At 45.6% G+C, this 26,341-nt stretch overlaps 4 protein-coding genes across 5 annotated transcripts; 2 read left to right on the top strand and 2 right to left on the bottom strand.

The window, feature by feature from the left end:
• The first annotated feature begins 1,678 nt into the window (after positions 1-1,678).
• On the top strand, positions 1,679-11,383 carry LOC6553712 (NADP-dependent malic enzyme). Of its 2 annotated transcripts, none has more exons than XM_001980320.3 (4): positions 1,679-2,025; positions 4,213-4,855; positions 9,330-10,258; positions 10,316-11,383. In XM_001980320.3, the coding sequence occupies exons 1-4, from the start codon at positions 1,964-1,966 to the stop codon at positions 10,989-10,991; spliced, it is 2,310 nt and encodes a 769-aa protein (XP_001980356.1). In that variant the 5' UTR covers positions 1,679-1,963; the 3' UTR covers positions 10,992-11,383. The 2 variants fall into 2 exon arrangements, with proteins under 2 accessions (XP_001980356.1, XP_015009868.1); XM_015154382.2 differs by lacking the exon at positions 1,679-2,025 and adding an exon at positions 3,365-3,558.
• Positions 11,384-11,746: 363 nt separating this feature from the next.
• LOC6553713 (DNA polymerase theta) lies at positions 11,747-18,526 on the top strand. Its single transcript, XM_001980321.3, has 7 exons — positions 11,747-13,429; positions 13,495-13,868; positions 13,923-14,479; positions 14,539-16,918; positions 16,977-17,184; positions 17,239-18,153; positions 18,209-18,526. The coding sequence occupies exons 1-7, from the start codon at positions 11,848-11,850 to the stop codon at positions 18,517-18,519; spliced, it is 6,327 nt and encodes a 2,108-aa protein (XP_001980357.3). The 5' UTR covers positions 11,747-11,847; the 3' UTR covers positions 18,520-18,526.
• Positions 18,517-19,177, bottom strand: LOC6553714 (rhodanese domain-containing protein CG4456). The gene is made up of 3 exons (XM_001980322.3): positions 18,939-19,177; positions 18,717-18,876; positions 18,517-18,654 (listed from the first exon to the last, which is right to left on the bottom strand). Exons 1-3 carry the CDS (start codon positions 19,057-19,059, stop codon positions 18,603-18,605), a joined length of 333 nt encoding a protein of 110 aa, XP_001980358.1. The 5' UTR covers positions 19,060-19,177; the 3' UTR covers positions 18,517-18,602.
• A 376-nt stretch (positions 19,178-19,553) lies between these two features.
• On the bottom strand, positions 19,554-26,312 carry LOC6553741 (EH domain-containing protein 1). Its single transcript, XM_026977372.1, has 3 exons — positions 24,761-26,312; positions 20,351-20,524; positions 19,554-20,279 (listed from the first exon to the last, which is right to left on the bottom strand). Exons 1-3 carry the CDS (start codon positions 25,983-25,985, stop codon positions 20,074-20,076), a joined length of 1,605 nt encoding a protein of 534 aa, XP_026833173.1. The 5' UTR covers positions 25,986-26,312; the 3' UTR covers positions 19,554-20,073.
• Between the last annotated feature and the right edge of the window lie 29 nt (positions 26,313-26,341).

Genomic DNA, 26,341 nt, shown 5'->3' with positions numbered 1-26,341 from the left:
TGTTAAATTATCAATAAACAATAAACAATAACTTATCAATCAATAAACTTATTATTTGCTAGCTGCGCAAGCTCGTTTAAAAAAAATAGAGGCTCTCGACAACAGCACTCTGTTTTGTTTTATTTGAATACAGAATTATAATAAGTTAATTACACGTAGACATATCAGCCACATCTACAACAGCTCGTTGGCGCCATCTACTATTTTTTTTAACAAACTATCGCGCGCAGTTTTGAATTATTAACAGTAATGTTATGTTTTAAGATACTAATGATATTAAAATGAAATAAATTTATATGTTTCTAACATTTCAAAATGAAGTGATATTAAACAAAAATATGGAGTCTATGTGGTTTATTTAAATTCCTGTACTATCGCTTGAATAATCGTAGCTATTTTTGGTCTCTTGATTAAAATATTTTCGTGGTAACTTTAGCATTGAAATTGTATAAACTAGTTAGAAAGAATAGAATTTTTTATAAACAGCGAAGGTTAATGTGGTTTTCAAAATACATGATAAGTTAATAATAATATTACGACATTCTTTGTTAGTTTTATATGCTCGATTTATTTCTGCAATTCAAAAATTCTCCCTCATAGGTTGATAAAACCAATACTTGTCCGTATTGCTTGCCGATATGTACCCACATTATTATAATTCATTTTTGTTGTTTAATGCACATGAAGTTTTATTTGCTGACTTAACTGAAATTACATTTGACCCTGACAACAATTGAAATCGTGTTGCAACTTTTTATACGACACTTTCGCAAATTTTAGACAATAAACACAGACCGACACTTGCACAATAAATTCAGTAAAGCAATCCAAGCACAGTAATTAATGTGTGTCATATTTGCACAATCGAACAAAATCTTCAAACATTCGTGCAATATAAATTCTGACTTCAACATACGCAAGTGTATTAAAGCAATCTAATTGAAATACGAGTGCCACCCAGGCGACAAATGGAGCAGCGGTGAAATCATTAGGTGATAAAAACGGAGTCAAAAGATCAGAGTCAATACCGACTGCCGAGTTCCCTACATTATCGTTTCAGATCAGTGCATTTAAAATGACCCGGAATTCAATGCATTCATCAATTTTTCTTCGGTTGCCAAGTGCAGCCGACTGGGACGCGATGGTCAGCCATCGAGTTGCCTTCTCCTACAGCTGAAATTATTATTATTTTTTAATTGGCCAGCAACAAATTGCTTCATGCATTTGAGTGAGCCGCCCAGAGGTCACTGCGATTAACCAACCGCTCAGGTTTTGTGCGACTCCGAATGAAGTACGACTCAACGGCAAAGCTTCTCTAAGGCTGCAACGATTAATCAAATACGGTGAACCCTCCAAGTGTAGGACATCTTAGATTGCAATGGGAATGCAAGGAAATTCACTTTTGTACAGCATAACAGGGTCATTAAAAAGATCATGAACTCATTTCAGGTTCAAATCATCTTACTACGAGAAATAAAATTGAAAATTGCTACGAATTACGACAGCCTTCGTATTATTTCTATTAGATGTGGTCCTTCTTAGCGAGGTGCCACTGTAGCCGTCTGGGGCCTCCCGAAGTGACTCAGCCGGTGGAGCAAATGTCGCGTGCTGCCTGCGTGCGGGTGCGAGCGGGAGGGCAGTAGCGGACAGTCTCCTTCTCCCTCTCCTTTGGGCCGCTCGCTAACAAGTGGCCTCCGGTGTTCGCAGAGCCGCGATTCCAGCGCGGGTTCAGTTTTTGATTTAGTTTCAGGCGGTTCGGAGTTGCCAAGTCAAGCGCAATTGCCCAAAAAAGGCACATATCATTTTATATATTAACTGCTTTGAATAATTTTGGTGAAACATCGCGTGGTCAAGCGGACTGAGTTAATTTTCGCGTACGAAAAGTTCCCAACTTTTTCGGTGACAAAATAATTACCTATATCTATTTAACTGGAGTTAATTAAACTAGAACTTAAGCCCCAAAATGGGTAATTCCAGTTCCATTTGCGCCGATCGCAATGTCATAACAAATTTCGATGAAAATGGGTAAGCAATGCAATGGAAAAGTGAACAAACTAAAGCTGAGTTCAAGCAATTGGCAAAAGAGGATTTCGAAAATGCGAGAGTTGGTTAAAGAGTTTGTGACGACTAGAACGCAGCCTTTTTCGTAATTTATTTTCTTATTTTATTTTAACTAAAAAGTAATACCTAAATGATTAGGAAATATTTTTTTTAAATAAATTACTTATACAAAAAACCTAAAAAATTTTAAGCCACAAAAGAAAACACAAAATAAATTAAATTATTTTTTTTTGTCGGTTCCTAAAATATATTTTAGTAGAGCCCTTACTTGCACTTATCAGTTTTTCTAGTGCAACACGAAACCAAGCCGTCGCCCACAACCACGCCCCTTCATTAATGTGTTTCTCGAGGTGTCATTAGTGTTCAATGATGCGTTTTACTAGGTTTTATCAACGATTTACAGGCGACTCGTCGGCGTTTCGATAAAAAAAAATAACTCCTGACACACGCCATCGATAAAAAATCTGAGCACTACCTCCTTAATTAACGATTTTCGAAGTAAAAATGAAAAAAGTTGGAGCGACAGGTGTGTTTTGCTCACGAAGGTACTTGGAAAAAAAGCTTAAGTAAATTGTTAATATTTATGAAGGTTGCTCGGACACACTACACACACATGTGTGATGTATTCCAATTTATACGCATGCCGTGTTTTACTTTCAATTTTTGTGTAATAATTGAATATATCAGACAGACATCCGCTCAAAAGCGGAACGGGCCCACCGGGCGTATGAGTGACTCAAGTGCAAAGTGGGGCGGCATCTGAGGCGATTCGGGACACCGAAGGTTAAGGTTAGGGTTTCTGCCTTGAGCCGTCTCTTTAAATAATTTATACTTAATCGTATGTCACAAGCGCAGGAGGAAATTTCGTGTAAAAGGCCATTGTTGGCTTGTATTTAAACTAATAAGCTGTAAAACAAAAGGTTCAGTTCACTTACTCCATGTGAAGCATGCTATTTGTACGTAAGTTTACAAAAAATCAAAGCTACTGTTCTTAAATAATATTAGATACGAAATTGCTGGCTTTGCACTACTAGTCTAATTTGAATACTATTATTTCGACCGCTGCTGTTCTCACGGAAACTTTTGACAGCACACGCCGCATGGCAATGTTTTCCAGGTCCCAGACAAATGATTAGATGGTAATGATCGTTGTTTAATGGCGTTTATATGTGCAGATAGTGTTTGCACCTTTCTTATCAGTCAGCTGATACGCCTCACCCAACTAATCAGAGAGAAAGAGATAAAGAGCGCGGCAAAACAAAACAAAATCGCAAAGTGTAAATTGTAAAAGAGATAAGTGTGTCGGCAGCAAAACAAATCGAATATTGCGGCTCAGTTTAGCACGAAAGCTGCAGCAACGCAGACAAAAGACACATACTCAGTGAGATAATTGTCGGAAAGTCAATATCATAAGTATATTATATAGAGGACTTTAAAGAGCATCGCCATGCACTCGATCCTACGACGCTGTTCCGGAATCAGAAAAACCTTTGGACTGTGAGTCGAATATGAAAATTTGCGAATAATAAGTATAATCTGGTGCCATACGACTGGACCACGGATCAAGAGGGTGTGTTTCTGGATCGGCGATAATCAGTGTCACTTTGCCACGGCTTATCGGTTCCCATCTGGAAGGCCTGTCTGCGATGCATCACCTCATCGGGTTCACTGGGGCTTAATAAAGCGCCTGCATATGACCATTTATACACATATGTACATATAAGCGCATTTCAAGGGTTCTGAGTACGTTGATAAGGAAGCTGAATCGAAGAATACCCTTAGCTAACAAGCCCCCCATACGACTCAGAGATTAAAATACATATTATTAAAAAAATGTTAGTACATAAAGTAGGTGCAGTCCAGTTAAAATGTTAGCAATGATTCCCCCCGAAAGGGTATCTGAAAGTCGGCAACCAAGCGGATTGTTATTGTCACTCCCGCATTGACATTCATTCACACCCGATGCGCTCAGTGTTTTTCCTTTAATTGAATTATAGAGAGCATATCTCGCATGCCGCCAGCACAAGCACAATTCCGCATTGTGCACTCTCCGCAGTTGGCCCGCTCCCAGTCTCACTTCCGCTCCCACTCTCATCCACCCACTGACTCCCCGTTTCGTTTGCTCTCTCTCTCTCTCTGTTTCTCCCTCAGCACGCCGGTATATCCCACAGCCAACAATTCCCAAAGTCCTTCCAATGGGCAAATAACGCCTCTGCACACACACAGTCGCGACAAAGAGCGCGAGCAGGGCTACTACACGAAGAGCAACAACAACAACATAAATGAGAGAGAGAGCCAGAGCTGTTGTAGTAGCAGTAGTCGTGTGTGTAAAAATCATACGACTACAACGACAACCACACTCGAATACGAACTTTCCAATTTCGCAAAACTAACGACACGAATCACAACGCAAAGTGCCGCCGAAGTCGCCACATCGCCGCATACGGATACGGACACGGACAGGTACAGGGATACGGATACGGATCAGGGTAATATACCTATAGCAAACGATTTGGAACTGCCCAAGGGTTTGCCGTTATCCTCGCGACATCACTGGAATCAGCTGCAGAGCAGTTTGCACGCCCTCCACCACCAACAACAACAACAGCAACAGCAACTACGTTCGTATAGTTCCACTAGCCACACAAATTTGGAGGACAAGATGAGCAAGCCCGCTCCGAATCTGAATGAATACGAGCACCGCGATCGCCTGGGCCTTTGGGGCACTGGTGACAATGAGGTGATCGGCAGCATCTCCGGATTTGACCGACTTTATGACAAGCGCTACTCAAAGGTGAGTTCCACACGTAGTAAGTCGCCCGGTTCCATGGGCTCCAGTGGAAAAATACCAGGCAAAGGTTTTAGGGTGGGTTCGCATTCGGGTTTGTTTTTTTGCTTCCCATGCTGAAAGGGGCGCGCATTCGACCAAACTCGGCGAATTTTGTTAGAGCACAGTGTTTGGGTAAATATTTAGAGGTAGATTTTTAGTTATAGGGCTTTAGGAGTCCTCTATATGGTCCAGAATTTAAGAACATAAGGCGCTTTATTTCAGGGGATATATCTGTAAGATATTTACAAATAATATAGAATTGTAAGTTATAGGAAGTAAAGCTATGAAAGTGAGTTTTTATGTAGGAATTTGTTCTCAAAAATTTTAGAAGAGAAACAAACATTATAGAACCACAAGTCTGCTGCTGCTCCTTGTTCTTGAAAAGTTGTGTATTTTTTGTAGGCCACCTGCTATTTTTACCGCAAGCACGAGAATAAAAAATTCCAAATCATAAATACATAAAGAACTATTAAGCGGAAACGTCAGCTGCCGAATTCAGAGCAAAAAAAGATACTTTTTGGCAGTGGCTTCATTTTTCGGCAAGTGGTGTGGGTGACCTTTAGATGACATAGCGAGTGAAAGGGACAGCAAATAGCACACGCGCCACTCTGGAAGACCAAAGCTCATTGTTTTTGTTGTTTTTTTTTTTGGTTTTTTTTCATTTTTATATGGTGCCACAGGCGATGAAAATCGATAGTCCAACTTTTATAATTGAGGCAATTAAGTGTCTGTCAAATGACAAAATTGCACGGTATGAAATAGTTCACATGAATAGGGCATGCAGATTTCGTTTACAAATTTATCTCAGATTGCATTTTCAAGTTCAATGCTTGTGCATTTTTCAGCTTGCATTGGCTTCTACGCTTCTGCCCACAGAGACATGAATGAGCTAATGCACGAGTTGTTTCAGAAAATATAATATTAGAGAGCATTTCCCAGAGAGAGGGCGCATGAGCTTTGAGTTTGTTTATTTTGAGCACATGCACTGAAAAAACAAGCGTTTTCATTTGCATTTGCAGTTTTAAATCTCCAAAAAAATGACAAGTTTCACCGATATTACAGTTTAAAATGCTATAAATCAAGCACTTAAAATGCTATATCAAAACCAATTACGTCATTTCTAATAAAGACGAGGTGCTACCATTATTTTGCCCTGTGTGGCACCCAAAAGGGGCAATCTATTTGGTATTGTAAACAGAAGCTCCACTGAGAATAATGAAGAGGGCCTCCAAAGTGGTGTTTTCCCATAACAACCAAGTAGCTTTCGTCGACTTACGTCAGGCCACAATCACACGAAGAGACTTCAAATTAATAATTTAGCAAGAAATTATCTCAGGGACTTCCTTATCGAGTAGAGGCTGGCATTTGTGTACTACAGATTATTATTACTCCTTACACGTTGCCAACAAATGACTTGTGACTTATTTATCTGAACCTCCCTCCCCGAACAGCTGAGGTTTGTTTTGAATTCCCCATGGAAAGTTTTCAAGTTCTTATCTTTTTAAATAAAATAAAATACAAAAATAAAGCAAAACAAAATCCAAATCCAAGTCGGACCAGACCGCAAAAACTGACCTACATGCAGTCATAAATTTAACTCTGTTTCGAACCACAGAAATAAACAACCGAATGACGATAATCCCCGCAGAAACGCTTGGTATCAGCGCTATATATGCACATATACATTAAATATTTATCTGTGTTTGTCCACACTATATGCAGCTAGCGAAAAGAATTTTATTCGCTCTTTTTTCCCCAGGGTCTTTGTTGTTATTTATTGCCGCTCTAAGGAAATTAAAAATTTAAACAAATTCAGCGGTCAATGTGCCGAAAGAGCAGCGAGCCTGAAAGTTGTTGAAATAGTTGGATATTTTCATTGTTTACCCAATGATTTATAGGTACCTATTGTTTATATTGGCAACTAACGAAAGAATAGTATGTAGTGTGCTTGTCAATTGCTATTAATGGCTTAAATGCTTTGAAATGGGTAGCATTATTGATTTGAATTCACGTTACTTTTAGATAACCAGTTTTAGCAAACCCTGTGCTTAAAATTTCTCAAAGATTACTCGCATCTTTGCACGGTGACTCATGTATTTCCGAGCCAAAACTATGTCGCTTTGAGGAGCAGCCTGATTCAGTGGCACATTTCATCCTGTCATCATTCCACATCCTTTGACCCACAAAAGACCAGCGTTTCACCTGCTGGGAAGCAGAAAAACCCCCTTCATCAGCTCACCTCTGCCAGGGAAACAATCAGCTGAGATTGCCTGTGTTGTCTGTGTCTACTCGAGCTGATTGAAGCGACGCTTTCGTCATCCCAATCGTATGCAAAGTTCAGAGACAGACTCCCGTTGATAGCCAGCCGACTATGGCTAATCATTAAGCCATAGCTTAATTATGATCACGATCATGGTGATCATGATGATCGAACTGGTCGCGCCAGACAGTGCAAAAAAATAAAACCAGCTAATTTTTATTTTTTTTTTTCGTTTTGGCTGTGGCTCCGACTTTTGTCGGTTTTCGTTTATTTTTGCTTTCTTGCAATGCCATGCGAAATGTGTATGCGTAATTTCGGAGTTGCCCATTACGTATACGCATGTCGGGATTCGATGCACAGCTATGGACTAATTGGTACCCTTTTTTCAGTAACATAACAAGAAAAGCTAAACAAACATCACTTCAAAATATATAATATATAATAATATAATATAAAATAATATAATATAATAATATATATGTACTTACGTCAAGACTTGAAAGGTGATGAAGATGAAGCAACCATAGTTCGGTTCATCTGAGTTTCCGGGGTTTTATAGGTGTGTGGCAAGCTCGGGTGCTGGAGCAATTGCTGGGGGCATGAATACATGAATATAAGTAAAAGATAAAGGCGGTGGAGAATGGGGCTTACTTGTTGCCAGGCGGTTGGAAAACACTTTCGCACGCTTATCGACGGTAGTGAGTCGCTTTCAATGTCAACGGTGTCGTTCTCTCGATATTTTTTTTCATACAAGTATGTATGTATTTCACCAGCCCACCGATGACGTAGACACACGATAATGGTGAAGTTCGAGGCGATTCTGGCTGTAAACAATTGTTTATGGGGATCACTTCAGTGTTTATTGTCCAAACAGCCCGTTCAGAGCTAATTGAATTTGATGCGTATGTATGACTTCCTCTTTAAGGCTTAAGCCTTTATTAGTTTCAGTTTTATTGGTGGAATTTTAGTTGGCATAGCTGCAAATATAATGATGTTTGATCGGAATCTGCTGGATTGCCCTTAAAAACAGTAATAATATTCATGGTAGTCATCATACTGAGGATAACATACTTAATGCATATCACCATGAATAAGCGCTATTTAACTTAATTTTGGTCAGTTTTGAAATTCATTTTTAGAGCTGAATAGTTTTTTTCTTGGGAAACGAAAATTTGACAAACTAAATATGTATTATTGCGTGATCGAAACGAAGGAAATTAATTTAAAGCGACGATAAATGATGGACGACCTAGCAAGTATAATTTGCTATAATAACTTTATGCCAGATATAAACGAAATATTCAATTTAGTGAAAAAAAAACCCGCAGGCTTACACAACATATAAATTAGCTGCTTTATGATCGATAGTTTGACAATAAAAATGTGCATAAGTTATAGCGTTAAATCAAATGTCCCAAGAAGCTTACAATAGAGTCATTACGAAAACGTCTGTGTGGGCACGATTTGAAAACAGTGGCATTTGCAAAGTTACTAAAAGCACGAGTAACTATTTCCTAATGTGCATATTAGCAGGTACATCCGTAGTTTAAAAACCACATAATCCAGCGTGATTTGCGTTTGAATGCCAACTTGCACGTATTTTTTATCTAATGCTGCGGACCCAGTCGAAAGTTGCCAGCAACGCCCCCAACATAAACCCCGGTTGTTTTGTCCATTTCGATAATAACCGCAGCAATTACGGAGCAAAAACTTTCAAAATCTAGTACTAGCTGTGCGTGTGAAACGAGGCCAGCGCTGAGTCACTTCCCCCTCAAAAAAATGGTGCTTTAATTAAAGCTGCGATTGCAAATCGCATTTCAAGCGACTGGGCGCTAGAGAACGACTTTGAACTTGCTGCTCGATTAGTGAAATCGAGGGATCTATCTCCTCGGATCTGCGAAGGTCGGGTGATAACTGCTTCTGTCTCGGTGGCCAGTTCCCGTCGCATTCTCTATATAAGTAGGGGCGCGTGCCTGGGAATTCAAGTCCCCGATTAGCGGGAGCAAACTTTTCCACCATTCCGCTTTTGTTTGTTTTGTTTGGGAGGTTTTATAATCGTGTTCTTAGGCGATCAGGCCATGTCAAAGGAAAATTTTACGAATCTTGATCGTTAAGTGTACATATTTATAGAAGTTATTGCTAGTATTAGATACTAATGCATATTCGTTTTGATTCTAGGGTCTGGCTTTCACACACGAGGAGCGCCAGCAGTTGGGCATCCATGGCCTACTGCCCTACGTGGTCCGGGAGCCCAGTGAGCAGGTGGAGCACTGTCGCTCTCTGCTGGGGCGACTGGAGCAGGATCTCGACAAGTACATGTACCTGATCAGCCTGTCGGAGAGGAACGAGCGGCTCTTCTACAAAGTGCTCAGCTCAGACATCGCCTCAATGATGCCTCTGGTGTACACGCCCACCGTGGGATTGGCCTGCCAGCGCTACAGCTTGATCCACCAGAACGCCAAGGGCATGTTCATATCCATCAAGGACAAGGGACACATCTACGACGTGCTGAAGAACTGGCCGGAATCGGATGTTCGTGCCATTGTCGTCACGGACGGTGAGCGCATCCTGGGATTGGGCGATCTGGGCGCCAATGGCATGGGAATACCCGTGGGCAAACTGTCCCTGTATACGGCCTTGGCGGGCATTAAGCCATCGCAGTGCCTGCCCATCACCTTGGATGTCGGCACCAATACCGAATCCCTGCTGGAGGATCCCCTGTACATCGGTCTGCGCGAACGCAGAGCCACTGGAGATCTGTACGATGAATTCATCGATGAGTTCATGCACGCCTGCGTCCGCCGCTTTGGCCAAAACTGCCTTATCCAGTTCGAGGACTTTGCCAACGCGAATGCCTTCAGGCTGTTGTCCAAGTACCGGGACTCTTTCTGCACCTTCAACGACGATATTCAAGGAACCGCCTCGGTGGCCGTGGCTGGACTACTGGCTTCCCTGAAGATTAAGAAGACCCAGCTGAAGGATAACACGCTGTTGTTCCTGGGCGCCGGAGAAGCGGCTCTGGGTATTGCCAACCTGTGCCTGATGGCCATGAAGGCGGAGGGTCTCACCGAGGAGGAGGCCAAGGCCCGCATCTGGATGGTGGATAGGTAGGTCAATATATTTGCCAAAATTCATCCAGATACTGATAGATGCTTTCTCTTTAGCCGTGGTGCCATCACCCGCGATCGCCCAAAGGGCGGACTCACCGAACACAAGCTGCACTTTGCCCAGCTGCACGAGCCCATTGATACTTTGGCAGAGGCGGTGCGCAAGGTGCGTCCAAATGTGCTGATTGGAGCAGCTGCGCAGGGCGGAGCCTTCAACCAGGAGATCCTCGAGCTGATGGCCGATATCAACGAAACGCCCATCATCTTTGCACTGTCCAATCCGACCAGCAAGGCGGAGTGCACCGCCGAGGAAGCGTACACGTACACCAAGGGGCGCTGCATCTTCGCCAGCGGATCGCCCTTTCCTCCCGTGACTTACAACAACAAGAAGTTCTACCCGGGTCAGGGCAACAACTCCTACATTTTCCCTGGCGTGGCACTGGGTGTTCTGTGTGCCGGCATGCTGAACATTCCCGAGCAGGTATTCTTGGTCGCCGCCGAGCGCTTGGCGGAGCTGGTCTCCAAGGATGACTTGAGCAAGGGCAGTTTGTATCCACCACTCAACTCGATTGTCAGCTGTTCGATGGCCATTGCCGAAAAGATTGTGGAGTATGCCTACAAGAACGGATTGGCCACCATTCGCCCGGAGCCGGTCAATAAGCTGGCGTTCATCAAGGCCCAGATGTACGATCTGGACTATCCGCGATCCGTGCCCGCCACCTATAAGATGTAGATGATGAACCGATGAAGATCCATTCCGCCTACCCCCAGAAACCAAAAGGAGTGGCCATCACAGATATTCATATTTGGCAAGGACGGCGAGCAGTAACCATGTTATTTATTTTATAATGTCGCAACATTTGTCGTCTAGCATATATTCAAATTTGTATCGCGGCTAATTAACCCCCCACTATCCAACTATCCACCAACCACATCCCTCTCCGCACCAAAATAGGTGATTATAAAACAACTAAAATGGAATGTCATCAGCCTGCGGCGCGCGGTATTGTGTAATGCTATGTAAATGGGATATTGATCTATAGATATGTAAACAAATTTTATGTAATCTGAACAACACAAACTATTATAAGGATATATACAAGAAATAAAGAAAAATAAGCCAAATGTATGTTGTGAAGTTCAAAAGGTTCTACAAAGAAGTTAAAGATACAATTCATTGCGGCTTGGGCGCGATTTACGTGCGGTTTTGGCACGGCTTGTAAGCGATTTCAGCGCGGCTTGCACGCGATTTAAACTGGTGTTTCATGCAATGCGATTGGAGTGCAATGCGTAGCTTTTTGGGAACGGCTTGGATTTCTTTTTAAATTTAAACTTTGTGACTTTGAATTTTGGTCTTCTTTGGTCGCTTTACAATGCCCATGGAATAAAAAGACGAGTATGCTGAAGATTTGATGCCGGGAAATCGCGATGCAGTGTACACAGGATTTCAGTGGGAACAAAATGAATTGTATATTTAAAACTAATCTTAGGACGGTCACACTGACCCCGCGACGTTTCGTTTTTGTTAATTTCAGTTTTGACAAGTATCTATTAGGAAATAATATTTAAACATAAAAGTGACCCTTGCAATGGCATTTTCGCAGTCGTTCGACTTCGGAAACAGCACCTTGATGGCGCTGGAGAAGGGTATGCAAGCGGACGAAAAGGAGAACGCACAGCCGGGAAATAGAAACATCCAAGACCAAAGTACTGGTCAGAACTTAAAGAGCGAAAGCCAGGACAATTACTCGGAGTTTTTCCGGGACGAGTTCTCCTATGAAGTGAACCAGGCCAAAAAGCCGGCGGAACAATCAGGGCTCAATGTGTCCGTGGCCAAACTGCATCTAGCAGATGCTTTCCATCAGGATTATGGTGATGAGAGCAGCTCATCCGCTTTGAATGCCCAAGTCATCACAGAGAATATGTTTGACAGCGAGGACACAGACGCGGATGCAGTGCCCAATCTGGACGAGAGCAGCTTTCTGTGTCCTCCGCAGGATGTAGAGGCTTCCAAACAGCTGTTGGAGGACCTTCTGCTCAGCCGTTCCATCCTAGCCAAGCAGGGAGTCTACCACGAGATCTCGCAAATCACGCAGAACCTGAGCAGCATGTCGCCCAACCAACTACGAGTGTCGCCCAACTCTTCGAGGATCCGCGAAGCGGTGCCCGAGAGAACAGCCAAGCCACCTGACCTCAACTCCCATAAGCCAATAAGCGCGTGGAATCTGCCCCTTAGCATTCAGGAGGAGTATAAGAAGAAGGGTGTCGTCCAGATGTTCGACTGGCAAGTGGAGTGTCTCTGCAAGCCAAGAGTGCTTTTCGAGCACTGCAACCTGGTGTATTCCGCACCCACGTCGGCGGGAAAGACATTAGTTAGTGAGATATTGCTGCTAAAAACCGTGCTAGAGCGCGGTAAAAAGGCGCTGCTCATACTGCCCTTCATCTCGGTGGTGCGCGAGAAAATGTTTTACCTTCAGGATCTGCTCACGCCGGCTGGGTACCGCGTGGAGGGATTCTACGGCGGCTATACACCACCAGGAGGCTTTGAGAGCCTTCATGTGGCCATTTGCACAATTGAGAAGGCCAACTCCATTGTGAACAAACTGATGGAGCAGGGTAAACTGGAAACCATAGGCACGGTGGTGGTCGACGAAGTGCATCTCATCTCGGATAAGGGGCGCGGCTATATTCTCGAGCTTCTGCTAGCCAAGATCCTCTACATGTCTCGTCGCAGCGCACTGCAGATCCAGGTGATCACCATGTCGGCCACACTAGAGAATGTGGAACTGCTGAAAAGCTGGCTGGACGCCGAGTTGTACATCACAAACTACCGGCCTGTTGCTCTGAAGGAAATGATTAAGGTGGGCGAAAAAATCTATGACAACCATCTAAGGATTATTCGTGATGTGTCCGAGCAAAAGGAAATTAAACAAGCCCTGGCAAACGATTCCGATGATGTGGCACTTCTCTGCATAGAGACGTTGCTGGAGGGCTGCTCCGTAATCGTGTTTTGCCCCTCGAAGGATTGGTGCGAGAACCTGGCCGTTCAATTGGCCACCGCAATGCACGGTATTATAAAGTCTGGATCAGAGCTGGGCCTACGATTGCGGACAAATCTGAATCCGAGGGCCATCGAAGAAGTAAAGCAACAACTAAGGGATATTCCCACAGGTGGGATCAGTCAATTGGATAGTTTACATCCCTATTCCTGATAAAATGGATTTCCTTTACCTTAGGTCTCGATGGGGTAATGTCAAAGGCGGTCACTTACGCCTGTGCATTTCATCATGCCGGCCTAACTACGGAAGAGCGCGACATTGTAGAAGCCTCTTTTAAGGCGGGAGCACTGAAGGTGCTAGTCGCCACCAGCACACTGAGTTCGGGAGTAAATCTGCCCGCTCGGCGGGTGCTGATACGCTCGCCATTATTCTGTGGTAAACAAATGAGTTCCCTAACGTACCGTCAGATGATCGGACGAGCTGGGCGCACGGGAAAGGATACGCTGGGCGAGTCTATTGTCATCTGCACGGAGAGTACTGCCCGAATGGGAAGGGATCTGGTAACAGCGCAGCTTCAGCCCATTACTTCCTGTCTGGAAATGGACGGAAGCGTAAGTATCCAAGCAAATAGCCAGATCAAATAAAATTAGCGTCCCATTTTCCAGACCCATTTGAAACGCGCTCTGCTCGAGGTAATTTCTTCTGGTGTGGCGAGCACTAAGCAAGACATTGACTGCTTCGTGAATTGTACCCTGCTGAGTGCCCAGAAGGCCTTCCAAGCAAAGGATAAACCCCTAGATGAGGACTCAGACTCCCACTACATTAACGATGCCCTCGACTTCCTTGTGGAGTACGAGTTCGTTCGCCTACAAAGGGACGAGGAAGAGGAGACAACATCCTATGTGGCCACTCGTCTTGGTGCCGCCTGTCTGGCTTCCTCTATGCCGCCCACTGACGGTCTCATCCTTTTTGCGGAACTCCAGAAATCTCGGCGCTGCTTCGTCCTAGAGTCCGAGCTGCATGCTGTTTACCTAGTAACGCCCTACTCTGTCTGCTACCAACTGCAAGACCTCGACTGGCTGATTTACCTGGATATGTGGGAAAAGTTAAGCCCGGCCATGAAAAAAGTAGGCGAACTGGTTGGGGTCAAGGAGGCCTTTCTCGTGAAGGCGATGCGTGGTCAAACGAAACTGGACTACAAGCAAATGCAAGTGCATAAACGGTATGAGACCTTTTTGAAAAGATTAAATACGTAACTAATTCTCCTTACATGCATTACAGTTTCTACACAGCTCTGGCTCTGCAGGAACTGGTTAACGAGACCCCCATAAACGTTGTGGTGCACAAGTTTAAGTGTCACCGTGGAATGCTACAGAGCCTGCAGCAAATGGCATCAACCTTCGCTGGCATAGTTACTGCTTTCTGCAACTCCCTGCAGTGGTCTACACTTGCCCTGATCGTATCCCAGTTTAAAGATCGTCTCTTCTTCGGCATTCACAGGGATCTTATCGATCTAATGCGGCTACCCGATCTGTCGCAGAAACGAGCTCGTGCTCTCTTTGATGCTGGACTCACCAGTTTGGTAGAGCTGGCGGGCGCAGATGTCCTAGAATTGGAGAAAGTGCTCTTTAACTCACTCAGCTTCGACTCTGCAAAGCAACACGACGACGAGAATGCGGAGGAGGCGGCCAAGCGAAATGTAGTGAGGAACTTCTTTATCACAGGCAAAGCGGGGATGACAGTGAGCGAAGCTGCGAAACTATTAATTGGAGAAGCTCGGAAGTTCGTCCAGCACGAGATCGGAGTGGGTATCATCAAATGGTCCCAAACTCAGGTGGGCGTGAACGAAAGCTCGAAATCAATAAACAATGGCGGGGAGGTAGACTTTCACATGTCAATTGAGGAGGAGCAGCCGCCGCCATTAAAAAGGAAATTGTCCAGCGAAGAAAATGGCACAACCGGAGATGCCTATTCGCAAAAGATTCCGAGACTTCAAACACTTGTGGAGGGTGCCAATAATCCACAGAGAGGCTATACAGTTGATACCCCCCATTGTAATAAAAATATTGCTAGTCAAAGGGAGAAAGAAGAAACAGCTAAAGCACTTAATCAGCAAAGTATTTTGGACAAGATGAACCCCATTGTTCCTAAATTCCAAAATGGGCAAAATCAGTCTCAAGGGAATTCTAGGACACACCGGGAAAACCGAAACCTGATTACCAATCCCCTGAAAAATTCTGAAACGTTGAATAAGAACAACGTTTATATTAGTTCAGGACCTGCATTGGAAAAGGCACAACCCATCATAGTTGATAAGGCCCAAGAATTGTCTGCCATCCACAGACAAGATTCTAAGATTGAGAAGGAAAACAATCCAGCAGCTCCGATGTGTACTCCACAATTAGCTAATGAAGAAAAGCCCAGCACCAGTCAAACTGCCCGTAAGGAGCTGCTTAAAATGGAAATGGCCGAACGGCGCAGGATCGCTTTAATGAAGATTCAGCAACGCGCCAAAAAGGATAACCAGTCTATAGATCCCCCTATACAGGCGCCAAGGTCTGCCTCACTTTCAAGTCCTGTTAATAGAACACCCGCTAAGAAAAGGACACAATCGGAAAAGCCAAACAAAAGAATGAACACTGCTGTCGAGAGCAATAATCAACTTCCACGCAGAAGTCCACGAAATCACATACAGTCTCCCATATCCACTGCAAATCGCACTGCATCAAGGAAGGCATCCACCGTAGAGGAGGATTTGTTCATGGCAGACGATTCCTTTATGCTGAACACCGGTCTGGCCGCTGCCCTCACGGCCGCCGAAAGCAAAGTTTATTCTTCTGCGGAGGCGGACGTGATACCTAGTTCGCAACCCATGGAACTGGAGGTGATCGGTGCACTGACGCCACATGCATCCAGACTGATGCGCTCCTACCAGTTGCGTTCACAGCGCTTGCAAAGTCCCAGCCCTACTCCGCGAGGTGAAATCTTAATGGATTCGGAAGGAAATAACTCATCCAGTCTAGCGTCTTCTATGGAAATCACGGACATGTCTATGGATAAGTCAACAATGGAAAATCCTTTACATCTGAATTCCTCACACATTATGAGCTGTTCAAAAGTCGATGAAACTGCCTTAAGTTTCTCTAGTATACATATAATTAATGTGTGTGGCCACCGTCAGTTGTTTCAAGCTGCTGTCATGGAGCTCAATGAAGCCACGAGTTTTGGATTTAGCGTTGGCCTGCAGGCGCAAGCGGGAAGACAGAAGCCCCTAATTGGAGCCAACCTGTTGATCAATCAAGTTGCGGCGGCCGAGCAGCGGGAGGCGGCTGCCAGAGAACAGGTGCTATTTCAAGTGGACGACAGCAACTTTATCTCTGGTGTGTCTTTCTCTCTGGCGGACAATGTTGCCTACTATATGAATATGCAAAATGATGGCCGTGCAACTGGCCAGGGAGTGCCCACCATTCTAAAGGTGCAGGAACTGTGCAAGCTTTTAGCTCGAAAAGATCTCACGCTAGTCATGCACGACGGAAAGGAGCAGCTTAAGATGCTGCTCAAAGCGATTCCGCAGCTTCAAAAAATCAGCGCCAAACTGGAGGATCCCAAGGTGGCAAACTGGCTGCTGCAGCCAGACAGAACAATGAGTTTTGCCGATATGGTATGCTATTGAGCATATTTTTCGCTTTTTCCTTCTAATTCTTGGTTCTGCACTGCAGTGTCGGACATTCGCTCCAGAGTGCACTGCCCTTGCTGATATCTGTGGCAGTGGTCGTGGTTATAGCAGCTACGGGCTCGATAGCGCCAGTGCTATTCTTCCGAAGATTAGGACGTCGATCGAAGCCTGTGTAACGGTGCACATACTCAAGGGACAGACTGAGAACCTTGGAAGGATTGGCTCTGGTCAGTTGCTGAAGTTTTTCCACGGTAAGTTCATGTTGATTCATGTAGCAAGTGCCAATAACAAGAATCCCTTTGTAGATTTAGAAATGCCCCTTCAATTGACTCTGTGTCATATGGAGTTTGTGGGCTTTCCAGCCCAGCAGCAGCTACTACAACAGCTCTATCAGAAAATGGTGGCCGTTGTAAGGAAACTGGAGACAAAGATATTCGAGCAGCATGGTTCCCGTTTCAATCTCGGCTCGTCACAAGCTGTGGCCAAGGTGCTGGGACTCCACAGAAAAATAAACGGACGAGTGACCACCTCGCGCCAGGTGCTCGAGAAGTTGAACACGCCCATTTCGCATATGATACTGGGTTACCGAAAGCTGGCTGGGCTTTTGGCCAAAAGCATTCAGCCTCTGTTGAAATGCTGCCAGGCAGACAGAATTCATGGCCAGAGCATTACATATACGGCAACGGGTCGTATTTCCATGGCTGAGCCGAACCTGCAAAATGTGGCAAAGGAATTCTGCATACAGGTGGGCTCTGATGCGGTCAACATATCCTGTCGGTTGCCGTTCATGCTCAAGGATGAGGACCGATGTCTTTTATCGGCTGACTTCTGTCAGCTGGAGATGCGAATCCTTGCCCACCTCTCGCAGGATAAGGGTCTGCTGAAGGTTATGAACTCATCGCAGGACCTGTTTATCGCAATTGCGGCGCATTGGAACAAAATAGAGGAGTCCGAGGTGTCGCAGAACCTCCGCAACAGCACTAAGCAGGTTTGCTACGGAATCGTCTACGGCATGGGCATGCGTTCCCTGGCCGAGTCGTTGAACTGCAGCGAGGAGGAGGCTCGGTTGATATCCGAGCAGTTCCACCAGGCGTACACGGGTATTCGAGAGTACACCATGAGGGTGGTCAAGTTCGCACGCAACCAGGGATTTGTGGAGACTATTACTGGGCGTCGTCGCTATTTGGACAACATCAATAGTGATCAGGAGCATTTGAAAAGTATTTGTCGTCAAAACGGTTGTGCTATTCATTTAAACATCCCATTCTTCCACAGATCAGGCCGAGCGCCAGGCCATTAACTCCACCATCCAAGGATCAGCTGCGGATATCGCAAAGAGCGCTATTTTGAAGATGGAAAAGAACCTTGAACGTTATCGCGATAAGCTGGGCTTGGGCGATAAATCAGTTGACTTGGTAATGCACCTACATGACGAACTCATCTTCGAGGTGCCAGCGGCAAAGTCCAAAAAAATAGCAAAAGTCCTTAGCGTCACCATGCAGAACTGCGTGAAACTTACCGTGCCCCTCCAAGTTAAGCTGAGGATTGGACGCAGTTGGGGTGAATTACAAGATTTCAAGGAGTAGACTGTTTATATACCTGTTTATACGTAGAGTTAATTATACCATTTTATAGAATTTGTAATCAATTTGAATAAAGACTGAATGTTTTAGGACTGCTTTGCCTGCCACTCTGTCCAGGATCCGGCATAAGCTTTGGCACTGCAATCGATTAATAAATAAAGTTACAAAACTTATACTACACACTTCAACATTATGCATACTTGGTGAAGCCCAGGGTGCTGGCCAGATTAGCCGCCCGGGCAGCGCGTCCGCCCGCCTTGCAGGAGAAGATCAGGACCGCATCGACGGCCGGCTTTTCGCGTCCATAGTTCTGAGCGAAGACCTCGTCCGGCAAGTTCAGAGCCTTCTCCAATTCAGTCACTGGAATTGAGAAATAGGTATGTCCATTAAGCTGGTAATCCATGGACTTTGGCGCTCCTCACGTGGAATGTTGATGCTAGCGGGCAGGACACCCGTCTCCTTCAGCTCCGACTCGTTGCGCACATCGAACAGGTACTTCTCCGGGTGATTTGGAATGTCCTTCACTTCCTCGTAGGTGGCCATATCGGTAATTTTTAAGAAACTTTATTAAACTCAAAATTTAGCCGGCTTGAGGTGTGACCACTGATCGACAGACTAAATATACCAGCGGGATAGGAAAATATACCAAAATCAGTTAGTTACCAACTTTGGATTTTACAAAAAGTAACCGATTCATTTTTGAAATGACAGCCCCATATATTTTCAAACTTCGGCTACTGGGTATATTCAAAAATTGTATTTGTTATATTAGCACTAAAATAATTAACCACCAACTCGCATTCAAAACAGACATTTCCAAAATAGTTTTATTTTATTCTTTTATACAATTTAAAAATTTGATTTCACTTCACATTTAATAATATTCAAGAATTTGCTAATTACAAAATAGTCGAAGCACAGGCAGTAAATTGCACGATTCTATTTCATGTGGCCTGCCTTGCGGGAGCATTTTAAACAATTAATAATATTTCAAAATAAATACAGGAAATACCCACGATCCGTCCGTCGATTGTAAATTTCAATATAACAAAAATACATTTATTGTGTATCAAAAGTGGTACGATTGCAAATTAATGGCCCTTCAAGCTGCACATCGACATTAACCTAGATATTGTATACAGTTTAACTCATGCTTTTTCATTGGCATTAAACAATTGCTTCTCCACTCTACGCTTTCCTTAAGTCAACGACAACAATTGGGCGCTCAACACACACTCCTTGTCTTATTCCACTAGGCTGCTACATTACATCTTGCTTTACAATCGATTATCCAAAAATATGCTATGTTTGTGTAAATTCTACGAATTTATGATTGATATCTCATACGGTCATACGGTATACGGTGCAATGCTTGCCGCTTGTGTGTTTTAATACCCAGTTTAGCGCGGTCACAACGAGTATAGTACATATAAAAAGGCAGTCGCCTGCACTCTGGTTGAAAATCAAACGAATCGAACTTAGTGCATTTTAGGAGTTGGTCTCTAGGTGACATCAGTGTATGTGGTTTGGGAATTGTGAGGTGTGTGTTACAGGACACTAGTCATAGCGCTTCGACGGCGGTACTAAGTGCTCCGGCAGCACGGTGGGCAGCTCGCAGCCTTCCAGCTTGACGTTGATTAAGTGCAAGGCCAGCGCGAACTCGTCAGAGTCCAGGAACCCATCGCCATCGACATCCGACAGCTTCCAGATCTTGCTGAGCACCGAGTTGGGCAGTTTCGATTTGATGAGCTCCTGCTTGGCAGCTGTAAGTGGAGAATGGTCATTAGCATTTTCGACTTTCTCTTTGAGGCAAAACAAAGACATGGCCACTTACTTGCACCGGATATCTTGCCATCGACTGGTCCCAGTCCATTGAAGATGCCATCTGTGCGGGGCTTGTCCTTGTTGCAGATCCACTCGTGCTCTCCGTAGCCGGCGTCGATGCCCTCGCCCTTCATGTAGCCAAATGGTGAGACATGGTCGTCGATGACTCCCTCGAAGGCACCACCTGTGGATGAGGTGATAAAGGGATGAAGGGTCAGTGTGGCGTTTGATACTCTGTGTGCGCCATAAATTTGCATTTATTAAGCATGTAATCTAAGTTGATCGGTGCGTCGCCGTGCACAAACATTCAATTTGAGGCAATTAAAACCTTCAGATCGTTTTGGCTCCAATTGACGTCGCCGCCACCGCCGCCGTTGCCGCTGCAACTGTTCCGTGACCAGGCCGAACTGACCGACTTAAGCATGTACTTTCCCGGCTACTTTAACTGGCAATTGTGCTGCGGTGCATTCTGGGGGGCAATTGAGATGGGCGGTGCAGGTTGCCAAGTGCGATCTCAATTCATTTTTGAAGTTGCTCAATTCGTTTGCGGCCTCTTGCAATTGAAAAGGGCCCTCCGGGTGGCATGACTTGGCATGACACTGGCTTATAGAAACAACTACTGTGGGTGCTTACGGCCGTATCTGTCCCTGTCCCTGCCTCTGGTTCGACCTCCTCCTCATTTTCAGTTTCAGGATCAGGATCTGGCTTGGTTTCTAGCTCAGAGCCAGAGTCAAGCTCCAGCCCTGCCGGAGGTACAGACTGCGTATCTGGACCGGGATCGGCATCCTTATCGCTCTCGATATTGCCCACCCGACTAGTGCAACTGCTGAAAAGGCGGAGCTGTTGCTGGCGCAGATTTTGCAGCCAGCGATCGAAGCGCTCCGCAAACTGCTGCCGCTGCGAACCGGGGGTCAGAAGAGCTGGCTCCTCGGCCACATCGAAATCGTCGTCGGAGTCCTCTTGGGTATGCAAGAAATAGAGAGAGAGATGGTTGACAGAGGAGCACATCGGCTGAGTGCGGCAGTGCGACTCGGACGTGGAAATCAAACCGAGATTAATTAGTGGGCCAATGGCGAAAACGAAAAGTACGAAGAACCAAAAGAACGGGAACAGAAGAACTGATTTCTGCAAGATCGTGTCAGATATGTGTACAACTATTTAGCGACATACTGCTAAACATGTGATGCCGACCCCCATGTTCAGATGTGCTGTGATGGTGACGGTGACGGTTACGGTGATGGTGGAGGAAGTGACTCAAGGCAGGAAGAAGCCGTCAACCTGGGCAAGTGCGATCGCGGTGGCACGGTCCAGATAAGTCCCATATGGTATGGAGTGTCAATTCCATTGGCAAATCAACCGAAACTATGAAGACACTTATCTCGCTGTTGGACTAGCCAATTCAATTATCCAAGACAATACAACGGAAACGCTAGGAAATAAAAGCCAACTGTGCAGCGAACGCAACGAAAATAAAATCAGAGATACAGATACATTCACTCACTCGCCCATGCACTAATTCAGAGCCCCGAGTTCTTGACTTTGATTTCGATTCGCTTTATCAACGCATTCCGCCTCCCTTTTTCAGGGGTACATCCATCGAAATTCCTTCTGGTGTAATAATAAACGAGAAGTTCATTCACTTGTCGGTTCAATTTTAGGGGCAATCGAATTTTACCCAGTGTATCGAGTGTCGAGGTGACTGAGAGTGCGGATGACACATGCGGCGAAGCATTGATCGACCATGACATCAGTCGATCCCAAATCGTATTATGCTTAGATTTACCCCAGTGAAACGTACATATATAAATATACATATACTCGTATATGTATGTGGAATGCTTTCGAGCAAGGTCATGTGAAATGCGCTAATAGTTAAATTAAAAGGCCACTCAAGTGATCCGCAAACCAAAAGGCAAACTATAAAGATCAGACAATGGCATTGTGGCGACTGGATTGCTCCCGAGCCATATATCATAGAGTAAAATGCTTTCTTCCTGCACTTAGCGCTAGTTCATCTGAATTCCGTGGGCCCCTTCGTGGAATTCACCGGCGGATTAGGCGGAGGATGAGCCACTTAGTGCCACACGCCCCAAGTCAGAATCGGAGAAGCACAAATTGATACGCGGCCTCAGGTTGCCAACGCCAGCAAAAAAGAACAAATATCCGACTGCAACCGGTTCGGTTTACAGATGATATGTACGTACATATAGTACATATATCATCGCCAGAGGTGGGTTGGGATGATGGGTGATGGGTTGAGCAGGGATCGTCTGGGCCTGGGCATGGGGATTATTCTGGGGGTTGTTTGGTCAGCTGGCCGCATGATAAATGCACCGGACAATCTGTACTCGAAGGCAGCCCATATTGGAATGCCAAGTTTTATTATTTACTTTTCCCATCTCAAATTGCTTTGCCTATTAAGAGATAATTATTTTCGGTTTCCTTGTCTGGCGGTTCTGTGTACTGAATTAATCCAATCACACGCCTTTCGCTTTTAGTTTTGTAGCGTTCGTTTTGGGAATGAAGCACTGGCATGATAAGGAGCATTAATAAATGGAAAGCCCATTGGAAACTGCTGACAGAGCCCACTACTCGCCCGATAAAAAGGTTTTTGCATGCAAAACAAATGACTACATAAATGAGCAATCAAATTAGTTAGTGGCTTTTTGTATAAGTTGCTCGCACAACAAGCTATGATCCCCAAAGCTGAATATAATTACAAGCTGTACGGTGGACAACCTTTGAGCCGCTCATAATATATACACTACTTCTGATAATTCCGGCTTTTATTGTTTGAAATATGCCTAAAATTTGCTAGTGGCCACAAGCCACAAGTTGTTGCCTAATTACGCTGCCTACTTTAAGCAGATAAACGTAATAAGCATACTTGCTGCTGGAAATTAGAGCAGTGCTAGTGATAGAAAACCGAGACATGCCCAGACTTTTGTGGACTGATAAGACATGACTTGACGATGGAACGCTGACTCGACCTTACATTGATTTTTATCTAATAACCTGCACTCCGGCACTCCGGCTAACTACAAATTGCCTAGCAACCCGATAAGGGTTGACAAACAAGCCCCTTTGGCTCGACCCACTAACGAATGCATGGGGGAATGCGAACAGGTGCGCGGCTGCACGGCAATAGGGTATGTAACTGGGCCTTGAACTCGGGGCCACGCACGAAGGTCGGAGGTCACTGTAGCAGGGTAGGCCGGTGGAGCAGTCAGCTTGCATCGGATTGAGTTGCTGGCACTGACTTAGAATGCAATGCGACTGGCGCCTCTAGTCTCTGATTAAATGAGTTACTGGCCCCGCCCCCCTTTTCCTCTGATGCTCGTCATTTAAACTCGATTATTTTGCTGGGCGTTTTGGCTCGGCATCGAGTGCGTGGTATTCGTCATGGTTGCCTGGATGCGTCTGCTCCGGAGAGCCAGCTCCGGTTCAGCCACTGGGTACTCGAGTGTGAAATATTTATCATGCCCAACTGTACGCCTGGTTTTATTTTCTTTCTTCCCCTCGCCGATGACTCATGTCCCAGTTAGAACGAACCCTGTGCTTCAAGCTATCGGTATTTTCCAATGATTACATCATAACCACGAATCTTATCAGGTCGTAGGGAGAAAACAGTCAGTTTGGTTCAGTTCTAGGCATGACGAAAGCAAGGCGTTAATTATAGACTCATATGTGAGTAGTATTATTTTTGGGTGCCACGCCCCGCCTGCCACTGGCGCCCACTTTCCAGTGCAAAGCAGTCCGGCCAGCACATTTGCCAGCCGAGTATTTGCAAGAGATACGAAATTACGTGGTTCTGGGCGCAATTCGCTACCACCTCGATGTTGAGTTTGGCACAGAAAGTGCGTGTGTGTTCCCTAAGCGCTAAGCTGACACCGACTTTTTGCTGGCCTTATCAGTTTTTGGTGCTTATCACTTTGTTTATATAGCTCAAATATGTTTCGCGTATAGTATAGGGTTTATATATAGTCGTTGCGAGGCATTGCATAATTTGCCAGCCAGCGAAGAGAGGAATCTGTGCATGTGGGACAGGGAAAGGCTTCGATTCTTGGATCGCTCCCAGTGGTTTTGTTTTTCGCTGGCAATCGTAATTGTAATTGTAATTGTATCCGATAAATACGATTGGCTGCGGTCTAGCTGTAGCTCTGGCTTATACTTTGGCCGTATCTGAAGCCGAGCCGCTCACTCCGCTTGGCAAAACTCGTTTTCTTTGGATTTTGGCCCGGCTGGAAATCTGGGTTAACTGGCGCATTTTTCTCGCGCGCATGCGCAATATTTCGGTGCGATGGGAAAGCGAAAACGCCAGCGAAATGGCCGCGGAAAATCAAGAGATTTCTCGAGATCAAGTGCAGCGTGACTAAGGCGGCAAAGCGGTGCTTTATCATTCACTCTCTTGGGGACTTACCCTTGACTATTGGGTCCGCGACCATGGTCATCTCCTCCTGGGGAATCATCTCCATCAGTCGTGCAATGTCCTTGGCCAGCATGTTGTCCACTATGTCCAGCAGATGGGGCTTGAGGGAGTGGAACTTTGTGAAGTCCTGGTGCTGCAGGACCTCTTGCATCTTCTTGATGTCGGGGAAGTCGCCCGGGGAAATGGAGTGCTCGCGCTGGATGCGATCGTACACCTGGCCAAGGTTCTTGATCAGGTCCTTCTTCTTGCTGTCCTTGCCGAACACAGAGGGCATGTCCTTGCGCAGCTCGGCGATGATGAAGGCATGCACCTTGGCCAGGCGTGCCCGCTTGATCAGATCGTTCAGCTTGCGCAGGGCGGCGTTACGTGGCAGGGACTGCAGATCCCTGAACAGGTCCTGTTCTTCGTCCTCGAACAGCCGTCGGTTGGCGTCGAAGCGCAGGGGCTGGTCCCAGAAGGAGCCGATGTACACGCGCGCCACCTCCGGCGTCTGCAGCACCTTGCCCAGCGACCACATCAATGCTCCGTACACCCGCATCAGTTGCTGGTGGTCAATCATGTCGGCTTTGTTCAGGATGATTCGGATTTTGTCGTCGTGCCCCTTGAGCGCCTCGATCGATCGCCGGAACTCGTCCGAGATGTCCAGCTTGTGGGCGTCAAACAGCAGGATGATGCGGTCCACGCGCTCCGCGAACCACTCCAGCACTCCGGTGAAGTCGTAGCCCCTGTCGATGCGCTGCTTCTCGCCGGACAGGATTCCGGGCGTGTCCACGATGGAGATGGCATTCAGCACCGGCGAGGCCACGCTGCTGCACTGGAAGCGATTCAGGAAGGCGTTGCCGTACTTGGACAGCGGCCGGAACTGCTTCTTGGGGTCTACGACTAGGGCGTTGCCCGGAATCACGCCCTCCTTGTCGTCGTACATCACGGCGATGAATCGGTCCGTTGTCGGCTCCGGACCAATTCTAATGCCCGGAAAGTCGCGCTCCAGCAGGTAACGAATGAAGGTCGTCTTGCCCGTGGAGTACTGACCCACCAGCAGGATCATTGGCTTCGCATCGAAGTCCGGATCCTCGAGCTTTGGCGAGTGAAAATCGTGGAACTGGTAGTGCTCCTCCAGCGGCAGCAGCTTGCTCCGGTAGATCTTCTTCAGCTCGCCGATCACATTCTCCACCACCTCCTGGGTGTTCTTCTCGCGCTTCAGAAAGCTAAACATTTCGCAAGACTCTAATATTAGCCACCGAAATAAGAGGGGAAATTGGATTCGGATTCGGAATGGGAATCAGAATCGGAATTGGAATCGGGGGACGCGGCCGAATACGTTGTTGTGCTGGCGCGGATATCACGGAAGCGACGACGACGGCAGTTATATTATGTGTCTACACTCGATTGTCGCGCTGCGCTGGGACGTGTGGCAAAGTGATTCACGCGCGTACGTATACGTATTATTTTTGGAATACGACTTTTTTCGATCCAGATAGCGGACCAATCAGCATGACCGTGCCAATGGCAACAAAGAAATACCACACAGCCCTCAAATAAATACTGTAATATACCAAAAGCGTGCGAGAA

The sequence above is a fragment of the Drosophila erecta genome, unplaced genomic scaffold, assembly GCF_003286155.1.
Source record: "Drosophila erecta strain 14021-0224.00,06,07 unplaced genomic scaffold, DereRS2 tig00000000-arrow-pilon, whole genome shotgun sequence".
NCBI lineage: Eukaryota > Metazoa > Arthropoda > Insecta > Diptera > Drosophilidae > Drosophila > Drosophila erecta.
Note: the sequence above shows the minus strand (reverse complement) of the source record. Positions and strands in the feature narration are given on the sequence as shown.

Coding starts and splice junctions, on each gene's coding strand:
- LOC6553713 (XM_001980321.3), top strand. CDS start 11,848: ATGGCATTTTCGCAGTCGTTCGACTTCGGAAACAGCACCTTGATGGCG. Junction 13,869..13,922: donor GTCTGGAAATGGACGGAAGC/GTAAGTATCCAA, acceptor CCCATTTTCCAG/ACCCATTTGAAACGCGCTCT. Junction 16,919..16,976: donor CAATGAGTTTTGCCGATATG/GTATGCTATTGA, acceptor TCTGCACTGCAG/TGTCGGACATTCGCTCCAGA.
- LOC6553714 (XM_001980322.3), bottom strand. CDS start 19,059: ATGGCCACCTACGAGGAAGTGAAGGACATTCCAAATCACCCGGAGAAG. Junction 18,877..18,938: donor CGCTAGCATCAACATTCCAC/GTGAGGAGCGCC, acceptor TCTCAATTCCAG/TGACTGAATTGGAGAAGGCT. Junction 18,655..18,716: donor AGCACCCTGGGCTTCACCAA/GTATGCATAATG, acceptor AATCGATTGCAG/TGCCAAAGCTTATGCCGGAT.
- LOC6553712 (XM_001980320.3), top strand. CDS start 1,964: ATGGGTAATTCCAGTTCCATTTGCGCCGATCGCAATGTCATAACAAAT. Junction 2,026..4,212: donor ACAAATTTCGATGAAAATGG/GTAAGCAATGCA, acceptor TTTCTCCCTCAG/CACGCCGGTATATCCCACAG. Junction 4,856..9,329: donor ATGACAAGCGCTACTCAAAG/GTGAGTTCCACA, acceptor TTTTGATTCTAG/GGTCTGGCTTTCACACACGA.
- LOC6553741 (XM_026977372.1), bottom strand. CDS start 25,985: ATGTTTAGCTTTCTGAAGCGCGAGAAGAACACCCAGGAGGTGGTGGAG. Junction 20,525..24,760: donor CGCGGACCCAATAGTCAAGG/GTAAGTCCCCAA, acceptor CCTCATCCACAG/GTGGTGCCTTCGAGGGAGTC. Junction 20,280..20,350: donor TGGCAAGATATCCGGTGCAA/GTAAGTGGCCAT, acceptor CTCCACTTACAG/CTGCCAAGCAGGAGCTCATC.